Below are 12,556 nucleotides of genomic sequence, written 5' to 3'. Positions count from 1 at the left end.
GACGGGTGACAGTGCGTACCATGATTTCCCGGTGATCAACTTGTTGCGCCACAAAACCGTGAGGAAGGAATGGAGCGGGATCAACTCTGTGGAACGCCATTGCTTCTGAGACTTCGTGAGGAGGTGGTCGCGGGAGCGAAGAACACTCCCCACGCAGATGAGGGCTTGAAGGCGACGGGATCTTCCATGGCAATGGAGAGGAAGAGGGTTTTGTAAACAGTGCAAGTTCCGTGGAAGGCGAGGAGCCACTTCTCGTAAGAACCGCCTGCGCGAACTCTCCAAAATTATTAAAAAGGGCGGGGGAGAAGGCCCACCAGCAGACGAGAGACGAGAAGCCGTGAACCACAGCCGCGGAGAGTATTCCCAGGAAACATTCTCAAGCTTACTAGAGAAGGAAAGAAATTCCCTCCTGCAATTCTGACCAGAAATTCCAAATAATTGACGATTATTGCCTGAAATAGAATTTCCCCAGGAAAAACTAGAGTCATTCATCACCGGGTCGGGAGTGCCATTAATGCTAGAGACAAACTTGTGCCCAGAAATATCCTGGTGTTGCTTCAATATCTTCTTGGGCCGCCAAATTAAATTCCACGAAGCCCAAGGCCAAACACGGGAGCCCCTTAATGAAGACCGAATGTTAAGCCTCACAAAGCGACCGTTACTGGAATTTGAAAATTTTTGAAATTGTGAACGCCTAGCAAACTTTGCATCAGAATTTGAACGAAAAGCCAACTGATCGACAGAGTGATGAACAAGGAAGGAAATTCGATTGAACACCGAAGATCTCTGTCGCAAACCTGAGGAAGAAGGCCCAGCCCTGACCGGACATACCAGAGGAACCAAATTTGCTCCAGACAAAGCTGGCTTTCGAACAACATCAGCAAACGAGGCCTGCAGATTACGGCGACGGGAAAATAATTTCCAAGAAATTGATTCTTCATCAGAGTAGAGCTGCCATTCTTTGATCCAATTAGGGCCACCAAAATTCCAAAGATGAAGGTACGCTTTGAACAAGGGACAGATATAAGAGTGACGTCTATAGACTGCAAAACCAACATCCTTGCAGGAAAGTGAGAAGCGAAAAACCCGGTCCGACAAAGGAAAAACTCAGAATAGTTCCGCTGATCCACCAATGAAGGATTGAAGAAGAAAGCCCACTGACTCTGCGCACAGACGCAAGGAACACCTGCCAAAAGAGATGACTAAAAAGAACTCATGACGATCGAATTTACCCGGAAGAAGATTGATCGGGCAATTGAACTTGCGAAGAATCCAATCTTGAAAGCGAAGGCCGTCGGAGAAATCCAGGGCAGATGGACCAGAGCCAACCGAAGGGCCCCCCATGGCCAAGAGCTAGGGGGCACTAAGCTAGACAACGAGGGCGGCCTAGCCGGAGCGCCGCTCCGCCATCGCCGCTGCCTGCTCCAATTTTTGCTATCCCCATTTCCGTGTGACTAGCCTGCTAATGGGTTGGATCGGGCTTATATATATATATAATCTGACCAATTATATAATGTGGCATAATAGATTCTATAATCTAGGAAGATTATATGCATGTTTGGTTCGCTGTCTAACTTGCCACACTTTTTCTAACTTTTGTGTCTAAGGTTAGTTCTTTAATTTGAACGACTAACTTTAGGCGAAGTATGTCACAAGTAGATACGTACCAAACATGCCCTATAAGCTTAAACAAACAGACACTAATAAAATTGTACATTTCATTTTGCAGGGTTAAACAAGTGTAACAACATATTAACGATCCTACCATACACAGCAGCATCGTAGCCCATGTGAGAACGACCGCGACCGAGGATGGGTCTTAAACTTGTGCTTTGGTGTGGGACATGCGATGAAATTTTTTAACCACATCCTGAAATTCGGTCTCACGGGAAGTCGAACACGGGACTCGAGGAGTGCTACTCAGACCACCTAACCAACTCAGCTAGAGGTCATTTCGCCTAAAGATAACTAATCATTGCATCATATATACTTTAGATGATATACAACTTTAAATTGGTACCAAAATTGTATAAATATTATCGGATCTTCAGGTTGTTTGTAAAAAGAAGGAATTGTCAATGTTGTGTTATATCGATACTTTCGTATATACCGTCCCTTCTTTTTAATATAAATATTGATAAAATCTTAAAAAAACACCATGAGCAGAGCACGCGTTAGCTTGAGACTAGTGAGGTATATTATAAATGCTAAATAATTCTTTGAGGGGCTTAGAACCCATCCAATTGTTGTGCGAAAATCTAGTTTCTGAACCATCTCCTATCTTAATGGTTCAACACGTCCTAGGAAGTCTCTCGTAACACAGTGTCTAACAGTTTACATATATGTTCGTAGAGTCTATATGTTCGTAGAGTGAAGTTTGAATATAATGATGGAATTGAATAAGATGCCGGAGATAGTCTAACGTTTAAAAAACCTAATGACAGCCATCGGATTACTTAGGCCCTGTTTGGGAGAGCTTCACTTCAAGAATTTCAATTTCGTTTGAACTTCTTCAACCCAAACAGGTCTAGCTCCACGAGCTTTAGTTTTTAAAAAAAATCGAAACTAGAGGACCGTTTCATGAAATTCATGAAGCACCCTAGAGGGTGCTTCAAAAACACTGTTTTTATATCTCCTCATGAAGCTGTACGAAAATTACCCACCATGCCACTGGTTACGCAACATACAACTTCCGTTCTCTCTGGCGACAACCCACTAATCATCAAGGGTAATCAAGGAAACCCACACAAATCAATTGTACTATAGAAGTTGGAGTCCATATACAAACCAAACGCTCCTGGAACTCACATTAACGATTTGCTGGAGCTGTTTTATAGTGAAACTGGAAAACCAAAGCTGAAGTTTTTGAAGCAAAGCTCTCTCAAACAGGCCCTTACTCATTGAAAAGTTTAAATAACCATTTACCGGTAAGGTATTTATTTTTAATCAAGAGATCTGTCATGCCTAGACCTTCTTAATCATCTTTGCCTCTTTGGGGCGGCAAAGGATATCCCACTGGCCAGGCGGTATTAGTTTTTCTCATTCTTACCTTGCCAAAAGAACCTTGATCGATACAGATCAAGTTTCTCTAGAACAAGTTTTTTTTTATTAATTTCAAAGATCGAAGGACGTCATAGATAGAGGCAACTTGCCAATATTTGCAACCATTTGGTACTGACGTAACGTAGATGGACGGAGACTCTTTTCACTAGTCCTAAAGGAAAAGCTCATCATCCGACAAATTCAAAATGCGCCGAGGCCCTCCAACAACATGACCATGCTGAATGCTTCGATTCTTTGGGAGTAGTGGATATTAATTCTATCCCATTGCAACATCTGTGCACTGAGCAGGGCCGGCCCTAAGGGTATGCAGGGTATGCGACCGCTCATGGCCCTAAAGTCTGTAGGGCGCCCGCTTATTCATCTTATATCCAAATACATATATGTTACAGATAAATTTTTATTATCGTTCTTTTGTTGTGTCTCTTTGATTTTCTGTCAATCATTTCTTTGAGGTCGAGTAACAGTTTTCTTATGATGAATACTAAATATTGATTGACGTGGGAAGGCCGGATGGTGTTGTACACTTGTGCCTGTCGCGTTGCTTAATTCTAGCCTATCGGAGGGCCAACCCTAATAACCTATGTTGCTTAATCATTGTTTAGTTTGTTGAACTTTGTTTTCAGAAAATTTGCTCTAATGAATTTAGATTTGGTTTAATGTGCATTTTAAGGTTTAGGTTAGTTTGATAAATTAAAAGTAAAAATACTCCCTTCAACATTCAAAACAAATACAGAGTTATATTACATAATTTGTATAATTTTATGACTCATAAAATATTATAATAATGTCTCCACTCACATCATTTTGAATAAAATTGTGTAAATCATCAACTTCTTTTATTTTTCAGATATTATTTAAAAGTTAAAAAATAACAGATTTAAATCTTTATATAGGGTCTCCCTATAGATTTTCGCTTAGGTCCTCCGAAATGTTAGGACCGGCCCTGGCACTGAGGTTTCGATGGCTTGAGCTTGGCTTCCACGTCATTGCAAGCGTGAGACGATGACGATTCGTCGTCATTCAACATCTCCTTTTTGTATTCCTTCAGCAGTTTGTCAGATTAATCGATTATATTCCTTCAGTATTTCTGCTAGCTGGGCTTTGGATCCTCCTCCTGGCCCTCCTCGTTGCTGCTGCTACGTTCGTTGGATGGAACTGGAGTAGAGTACTCGATCCTGCTGTACATGGAGCTAATATATGTGGATGGAGCTAGCTTAATTCGGCAGTATCCACGAACGAAAATTCGAACTGCGCAGGCATTCCGTCCGCCTCATTACGACATGGATCGTCACCGTCGGCGTCATTTCCCCTTCCTCCTCGCGCTCGTGCTCCTCGCGGCCCTGAGTTCATCATCGCGAGGGGCGGCGGCCGAAGCATCAGCCGACACCTCCACACCACTCAAAGCTTTCACCTGGGGAAGCAATTTCAGCGGCGGCAGCCTGTACCAAGGCAACCGTGACACCGTCGTCCGTCGGCTCGTCTCAGGCCCAGCCACCTCTGGCGGAGTTTTCTTCAACTACAGCTCCTGCGGCGATGGGCCCGACGTCGTGTATGGCGTCGCCATGTGCTACGCCGACAGCCAGTGGGACGACTGCCAGCAGTGCCTGCACAGGGCGCTCTCGTACGTTTTCACGCAGTGCTTGTACAGCAGAAGCGCGGCGATCATGTACAGCGACTGCGTCCTGCGCTACTCCCACGATGCTTTCTTCTCCAACGAGACGGAGTGGGGGCATGTGTTCAACGTCTGGTCTACCGCGTTCGTCGATGACGCGGCCAGATGGAACCAGACCCGGTGGACGATGATGACCCAGCTCGCCGCGGAGGCCGCGGTCTCGATGCCGCGGTTGGCGACAGGGAACGCAACGTATAAAGACGGCGGCACGGACAAGGTGTACGGGCTGTTGCAGTGCAGGAACGACTTGTCGGCGGGAGAATGCAGCAACTGTCTCAGCTCGCAGCTCCAGTATCTGCTTGGAAGTTTCCCTAACAGCGTTAACACGTATGTCAGTGTTAAGGGCTTCAGCTGCTTCGTCAGACAAGACGTAAACCCTATCGTCCTCATGGTGCCGTTCGGTAAGCTCTCTTTTTCTTCAGAACAATTCCTACTTTTGCTGATATTTGTATCACGGGAATGCTTCAACGACTGAACTGCACCAGGAGCTCCCTCGCCGTCGTCGCCGCCTAGCTCGTCATCAAAGGCCCACAAAATGGCTCTGACCATTGGGTTGGCTGCAGCTGCTAGTGTCATCCTATTCTTGTTCGTCCTAGCCACCGCCTTGTTCATCTACAGGAGGCAGAAGAGGACCGCCGCCACGGTGGCGGACCAAGAGTCCAACAAGGACGACGAAACGGAAGGCGTGTTCAGGTTCTTCAGCAAGGCATCGGCTGGACCCAAACGGTTCGCCTACGACGTCTTGGCCGCTGCCACCGGCAACTTCTCAGACGACCGGAAGCTCGGGGAAGGCGGCTTCGGATCCGTGTACAGAGGCTTCTTGGCGGAGCTGGGCCTATCTGTCGCCGTAAAAAGAGTGTCGAGCAGCTCCACGAAGAGGAGGAAAGAGTACGCCTCCGAGGTGACGATCATCAGCCGGCTGCGGCACCGCAACCTTGTGAAGCTCATCGGGTGGTGCCACACCCACAATGAGCTCCTCCTCATCTACGAGCTCATGACCAACATGAGCCTCGACATGCACCTTTACAGTGCAGAGAATAATGTACTTTCCTGGCGGCGCAGGTCATGACCTTCTCCTGCATGACACAAATTAGAAAAAAAAAAGATACGTACTACTGTAATTCTTAATTAATACTGTTCTAAGTGTGCTGCTTAATTTATTTGGTTTGTAGGTATGAGATCATCCTCGGGATCGGTTCCGCAGTCCTGTACCTGCATCAGGACTGCGAGCAAGGTGTAGTGCACAGGGACATCAAGCCGAGCAACGTCATGCTGGATGCCTCCTTCAACGCCAAGCTCGGCGACTTTGGGCTCGCGAGGCTGGTCGACCACGCCCGTGGAGCGCACACCACGGAGCTCGCCGGGACGATGGGGTACATGGACCCTGCATGCATCAGCACAGGCAGGTTCAGCACCCAGTCGGACATGTACAGCTTCGGCGTCGTCCTGCTGGAGGTAGCCAGCGGGCGGCAGCCCGTGGTGGTTCACCAGGGCAAAACCATCCACCTGGCGCGACGAGTTCTGGAGGTGTACGGCCGAGGCGCGGTCCTCGACGCGGCCGACCACCGGCTGAACGGCGATTTCAACGCGAGGCAGATGGAGTGCGTGCTGGTTGTGGGGCTTTGGTGCACCCAGCAAGACCCGACCCTGAGGCCGTCCATCAGGCAGGCCGTTAGCGCGCTGCGGGATGAGGCCCCGCTGCCGACGATAATAGTAAGCAAGGCGCCACTGCTGGTTGAGCGATTGGGCTCTCTTCCGTCGTCATTCGTTCCTGATGAAGGCAGAGTGACCAGTAGAATGACTTCCACCTACTAATTACGGAAGGCCTGCACAAGTAAAATAATGACCTCTCTTCTCTCTTGCTTCTCCTTAAATAGCTCTACGCCTCTACTGCTGCAGCCGAAGCTGGTTTTTATAAAATGTTAGTAAAACAATCTCTCTTCCCAGATGATAATGCTTAAATGTCTGCAATGCTTCTTTTCTATTTTCTTTCTCCTCGCTTATGGGCTCCCAAGTCCCAAGCAGGAACCGCATGCAGAGAAACACAGATCAGGGAAACGGCCAGCACGCTCAGGATGGAAGGCGCGGTGGGGTGGCGGACCTAGCGCCGGCAGCCGCGATGGGAAATTGGTTAGGGAATATTTGCAGGAATCTACAGGCAGTGCTCTCCATTGGCTTCGAACATGATCTCCTCAAACTACCCATGTAGTTGTGCACATTGGCAACCTCAACGGTCTGATGACATGTAGGCGTAAAGTCTGCATGGAGCTAATCTGAACTGTCTATATTTGGATGAAGCACAAATCAAGAGATGAGTGGAGATGTTCTTCGGATGCTCAAAAGGGGATTGTTTGCTTAGAATACCAAAAGAGTGATTAGCTAACCAGCCTACTCATATATCCTCCAGAACACTAGTGTCAATAATATATACCATGAGTATCTAAATCAAGCTTCATGAAAGACTATACAGAAGGCCCATGGGTTCGGCTTTTTTTGGTTCAGCTTTTTTCTAAGGAGCTTTTTCTGAGAATCTGGCTCTTGAAAAAATCTGAGTACAGTGGAGATTATGTATGAAAGAAGATAATATAGTCCATGGGTTTAGGATGTAGAAATTGATGGTTTTGAGAGCACCTAGAGGGGGGTGAATAAGTGATCCTGTAAAACTTGAACTTAATGCCACAAAAACTTGGTTAAGCGTTAGCACAGTATTGCCAAGTGGCTAGAGAAGAGTCTTAGCGAAACACAATAACCACAAGAGAATCAACACAGGTAGACATGGTTTATCCCGTGGTTCGGCCAAGTACAACACTTGCCTACTTCCACGTTGTGGCGTCCCAACGGACGAGGGTTGCACTCAACCCCTCTGAAGCGGTCCAAAGACTCACTTGAATACCACGGTGTTTGCTTTTCTTTTCTATATCCCGTTCGCGAGGAATCTCCACAACTTGGAGTCTCTCGCCCTTACAAAGATGTTTACAAAGAAGCACGGAGTAAGGGAGGGATTAGCAACTCACACAAGACACAAAAGATCACAGCAAATACGCACACACAAGACCTAGACTTAAGCTCAAAAGACTATCACACTAGAACGGAGCTCAATTCACTAGAATGTCGAACAAGTGCGCAAGAATGGAGTGTGAGTGATCAAGAGTGCTTAAGGAATACTTTGTGTCCTCCTCCATGCGCCTAGGGGTCCCTTTTATAGCCCCAAGGCAGCTAGGAGCCGTTGAGAGAAATCCGGGAAGGCAATTCTTGCCTTCTGTCGTCTGGCGCACCGGACAGTCCGGTGCACCACCGGACACTGTCCGGTGCGGATTTCCTTCCTTATTTGGCGAAGCCGACCGTTGGCAGCCTTGGAGCCGTTGGCGCACCGGACACTGTCCGGTGCACACCGGACAGTCCGGTGCCCCCTCCCGACCGTTGGCTCGGCCACGTGTCTCGCGTAGATCGCGCAGCCGACCGTTGGCCCGGCCGGCCGTTGGCTCACCGGACAGTCCGGTGCACACCGGACAGTCCGGTGAATTATAGCCGTACGCCATTAATTCCTTCCCGAGAGCAGCAAGTTCGCGTGAGCCAGCCTGACGCACCGGACACTGTCCGGTGCACCACCGGACAGTCCGGTGCACCCAGACAGAGCTGGCTTTGGCTGCAACAAAGCTATCTCTCTCCAATTTGTTTTCTCCTGTTTCCAGCACTTAGACACAATACATTAGTCTCTAAAACAATGTACTAAGTCTGAGAAACATACCTTTATACTTGATTTGTACTTTGTCCACCATTTGACACTTAGGTACTTGTGTTGGACACTAAATCACCAAAACACTTAGAAATGGCCCAAGGGCACATTTCCCTTTCAGGTTTCCTACTATTTCAACGACTCAACCGATTCTGTGTTCACGTTGATTTATGATGGCTTTGATTAAAGTGTTTCTCGTATAAGTAGACTGAAAAGCTAGGTCTTTGGCAGTCAGCATCTTTTGGTGGTCAAAAACTGAAAAAGCTTAAACAACCAAGGACAATAAAGACTATCTTACTGTAGTTAGACGCGTCGCTAAGAGGGTTACGCCCCAACGGTTTTCTATTGTGTTTCAACTCCATTTGAGTGGTTAAGTTTTTTATAGCTCGTTCGCCACGTCTAACGCAACCCTCCTCCTTGTACATGGACTTGTGACCAGGCTACGCTGCACCAACATATGCTAAGACAATATAGGCGGAGTTTTTTAGACTTAACATGCATTCATTAATTAATCTATCAATGTAGTTTGTATCTATGTCTATTTTCAATATCATTCGAATGAATGTGGATTGAAAAAGGGGTTAGAAAGAATTATATTTTGGGACGGAGGGAATAAATAGCATGAGATTTAGGCCCCGATTGGTTCCTTTAGTCACTAAAGTACTCCGTTTGGTTGCAGTGATTAAACATGACTAAAAGCATTAATTGGTGCGAATAATGACTGCATTATTCCTATTAATTATGGATGCATGCTGCACTAAGAAAGAAGAGAGGGTAAATGAGGTAAAAATCCTACTTTAGTCCCTACTTAGTGACTAAAGAATTTAAGTTTGGTCACACCACTTTAATCACTACGTTTGCTTCCTTAGAGATTAAAAAAGACTAAAGTTGTCACCACAAACCAAACGGGCGTTATTTGTTCTTCCATCTTATTGCCTTTTCAAGGATGAGTCATGTCTTGGACAAAACTTCAGCAATTTTCTAATAAAAGAACATTCCTATGGTGTATGATGTTAATCATCGTTTCTCCCACCTCTCTTTTCCAGGGACACTGTCGATGCAATATTTGAAGAGCTGGTTATAAACACCAAGAAGCTTGTGGCTGCAACGTCAAAATGAATCGAAAAATAGCGTTGAGTGGCACCACTGCATTGTCGTCTCTATTAATCAGCTTGAACAGGCGGTAGGACTTAGTCCTAGAATGCAGCCTGTTGATCTCATGACATTCTATTAATTATGAGCGTAGTTAGGTAGGATACTGACACAACACACATGGTTTCTGGTCCATATTTATTAGTTACATTCCAGTATATTGTGGATTGCTCATCACTTGTTAAATTAGAGAAAATTGATGCTCTGAGCTTCAGATGAACTTTGTTTCGTGCTTGTGCGTGTGTTCTTCACCCTTCTGGTATCAGTGTGTGGCCAGCACTTGTTGTCTCGGCGCTCTCTCTCACTCACTCTGGTTGGTTCCCCTAGGTCTTTGTCTATCTTGTTTGGGCCATTTGGCGCTAACTAACCAACAAGTGCACAAGAGGCCCCTCAAGCTGCCACATCAGCACCCTCATCTGCCAAGTCAGCACAGCCTGCCCAATCGCCTCCAGGCAACAGATAGCCCTGATGGGCACCCATCCAATGGCAGCTCCGATGGCCAAATCTCTGCTAGGCCCACAGCATCCTCCGATCCTCATTTTCATCCATTTAAACTAGCTCGCCTTTTCCTCCACAAGCCCCCATCAGCCATCCCCTCCCGCGGCAAGTCTCTCTGAATTGTGGGTCTCCGGCGATGGCGGCTCTTGCTCCATCCAAGATTCTGGGCACCAAGCTCAACTTCGCCGGCTCCTCCCGCTACGCCACCGCAGCGCCCACCGCGGGGGCTCAGAAGATCGTCTCCCTCTTCAGCAAGAAGCCTGCCCAGAAGCCCAAGCCCTCTGCGGTGTCGTCCTCTTCTCCGGACATCAGCGACGAGCTCGCCAAGTGGTACGGTGAGTAGACCTGGCCCCAACTGCTGGCAGCGCACGACTTCTAGGACCCAGATTTGCTTCAGGGCTCCCTTGTGTTGGGCGTTTGATAGAACTTTGGCATGAAAATCTTCAGAAGCTTCCTCTGCACTAATTGTATCTTGTTTGGTGTTTCATGTTTGAGATATAGAACTTTGCCCATGAAAACCTTCAGAAGCTCCCTGTATAGTAACTGTCTCCTGTTCTATGTCCAATTAGGTCCTGACAGGAGGATCTACCTGCCGGATGGGCTCTTGGACCGCTCGGAGGTACCGGAGTACCTCACCGGAGAGGTCCCTGGAGAGTAAGTCACATCACTCCAACTTTGCCTTCCATAAAGGTTTTTGCTTGTTTCAGAAATTCTAGATTCCAGTTGGTAGTTTAATGAAATCAGGTTAGCGCTACAAGATAGTTTAAACAACGGTACCAATTTCATCGACCAAAACAAAAAAAAAGTTTTTTTTTCTTGGAAAAAAATAGTTTGTGGTCAAAATCCGATTTTTCACCAAAGTGGTGCTTCATTGCAGCTTGTAGAATTCGTTCTGAAAGCACACACGTCTCTCAACCAGCATTTGAAATAATCTTCGTCAGTTTTAAACAACAATCTACGGCCGTCATTTCCTCTAGTTTTGTTCATATATGAAAAACTGCAGAGAATCGAAGTTAAGGTATCTGAACTGAACTATCTTGCTCCTACAACTGGCAGCTATGGCTACGACCCTTTTGGCCTGGGCAAGAAGCCAGAGGACTTCGCCAAGTGAGTCTCACATCGATCACGGTCTCAAACATACAATTTCACATCATCACCAAACTTATCCTACTACCATCAACGCCGTGCAGGTACCAGGCCTACGAGCTGATCCATGCCAGATGGGCCATGCTCGGTGCCGCTGGCGCTGTCATCCCAGAGGCGTGCAACAAGTTCGGCGCTAACTGCGGCCCCGAGGCCGTCTGGTTCAAGGTCCTGCATGTCATCCCAGATCTCAGAATCACATAGTACTTCAATAGCATTTCATTTTAACAAATTAAGGTTTTACATGTTAGTTGCTAGATGCAAAGTATCAATATCTGACTCTGAGAGTTTGAACTCAAAGTTCACGGATGGTGTCTGTCACCTGAATGCATGCAGACCGGAGCCCTGCTCCTCGACGGAAACACCCTCAGCTATTTCGGCAACAGCATCCCCATCAACCTGGTGGTCGCCGTGATCGCGGAGGTCGTCCTCGTCGGCGGCGCCGAGTACTACCGGATCATCAACGGACTGGACCTCGAGGACAAGCTGCACCCCGGTGGCCCCTTCGACCCCCTGGGCTTGGCCAGCGACCCCGACCAGGCCGCCATCCTCAAGGTGAAGGAGATCAAGAACGGCCGGCTCGCCATGTTCTCCATGTTCGCCTTCTTCATCCAGGCCTACGTCACCGGCGAAGGCCCCGTCGAGAACCTCGCCAAGCACCTCAGCGACCCCTTCGGCAACAACCTGCTCACCGTCATCTCCGGCGCCGCCGAGAGGACGCCCAGCCTGTGAGGACGCGCCACAAGCCGGCAGCGATGCCAAGTCATGCGCTGCTGCCGTCCTTGATTTTACCGGGGAAAGAGCTGTGTGTGAGGGTCTGAAGTGAAGAACGTGCCATGCCCATGCGTGTACATTATCGAGAGGGGGAAGAAACCTTCTCATTCTGATCTCTGATATGACTGCTGCTTCAGATTGCGCCTGAGATATGCTAAGTTTTTGAAAGCTAATTAGTTCGTGCACATTAAGGGTGCGTTTGAGTTGGATTATTTGTGAATGCTAGCTTATTTTAACTTATTTGTGATTTTAAAGTGATATTTTACCCCTCTAGTATAATTCAACGTATAGGAGGAAACAAACGTAGCCTAAGTTACTTTGTGGTCAATCTAATAGAGCTCCTGAATTTTACTTCTTAATTCTCCAAAGGAGTGTTTCCAGAGACAAGAATTAATCGTGAAATGTTTTATACTCAGAAAATAGTGGCTTGATTTTTTTTGAGAGAATACAGTTAGAGCACACAACCAAAACATACGCAAAAAAGGAGGATTGCACATAGTGGTCTTCTCCTCCACTAT

General features: G+C 47.1%; 2 protein-coding genes across 2 annotated transcripts; both read left to right on the top strand.

Annotated features, from left to right (window-relative positions):
- The first annotated feature begins 4,343 nt into the window (after nt 1-4,343).
- LOC103649362 (L-type lectin-domain containing receptor kinase IX.1) lies at nt 4,344-6,777 on the top strand. Its single transcript, XM_020549183.1, has 3 exons — nt 4,344-5,136; nt 5,221-5,797; nt 5,908-6,777. Exons 1-3 carry the CDS (start codon nt 4,344-4,346, stop codon nt 6,548-6,550), a joined length of 2,013 nt encoding a protein of 670 aa, XP_020404772.1. The 3' UTR covers nt 6,551-6,777.
- Nucleotides 6,778-10,198: 3,421 nt separating this feature from the next.
- On the top strand, nt 10,199-12,295 carry LOC542716 (light harvesting chlorophyll a/b binding protein 5). Its single transcript, NM_001112228.2, has 5 exons — nt 10,199-10,456; nt 10,691-10,775; nt 11,178-11,228; nt 11,312-11,432; nt 11,601-12,295. The coding sequence occupies exons 1-5, from the start codon at nt 10,258-10,260 to the stop codon at nt 11,994-11,996; spliced, it is 852 nt and encodes a 283-aa protein (NP_001105698.1). The 5' UTR covers nt 10,199-10,257; the 3' UTR covers nt 11,997-12,295.
- Nucleotides 12,296-12,556: the final 261 nt, after the last annotated feature.

This window comes from Zea mays, chromosome 2 (genome assembly GCF_902167145.1).
Source record: "Zea mays cultivar B73 chromosome 2, Zm-B73-REFERENCE-NAM-5.0, whole genome shotgun sequence".
Taxonomy (NCBI): domain Eukaryota; kingdom Viridiplantae; phylum Streptophyta; class Magnoliopsida; order Poales; family Poaceae; genus Zea; species Zea mays.
The sequence above is the reverse complement of the archived record's forward strand: the minus strand, read 5'-3'. Positions and strand labels throughout refer to the sequence as shown.

Bases quoted from the DNA above. Each gene is read 5' to 3' on its own strand.
- LOC542716 (NM_001112228.2), top strand. From the start codon at position 10,258: ATGGCGGCTCTTGCTCCATCCAAGATTCTGGGCACCAAGCTCAACTTC. The intron at 10,457-10,690 runs GTGAGTAGACCT...ATGTCCAATTAG, and splicing joins CGAGCTCGCCAAGTGGTACG to GTCCTGACAGGAGGATCTAC. The intron at 11,433-11,600 runs GTCCTGCATGTC...GAATGCATGCAG, and splicing joins CCGAGGCCGTCTGGTTCAAG to ACCGGAGCCCTGCTCCTCGA.
- LOC103649362 (XM_020549183.1), top strand. From the start codon at position 4,344: ATGGATCGTCACCGTCGGCGTCATTTCCCCTTCCTCCTCGCGCTCGTG. The intron at 5,137-5,220 runs GTAAGCTCTCTT...GAACTGCACCAG, and splicing joins CGTCCTCATGGTGCCGTTCG to GAGCTCCCTCGCCGTCGTCG. The intron at 5,798-5,907 runs GTCATGACCTTC...TTTGGTTTGTAG, and splicing joins GTACTTTCCTGGCGGCGCAG to GTATGAGATCATCCTCGGGA.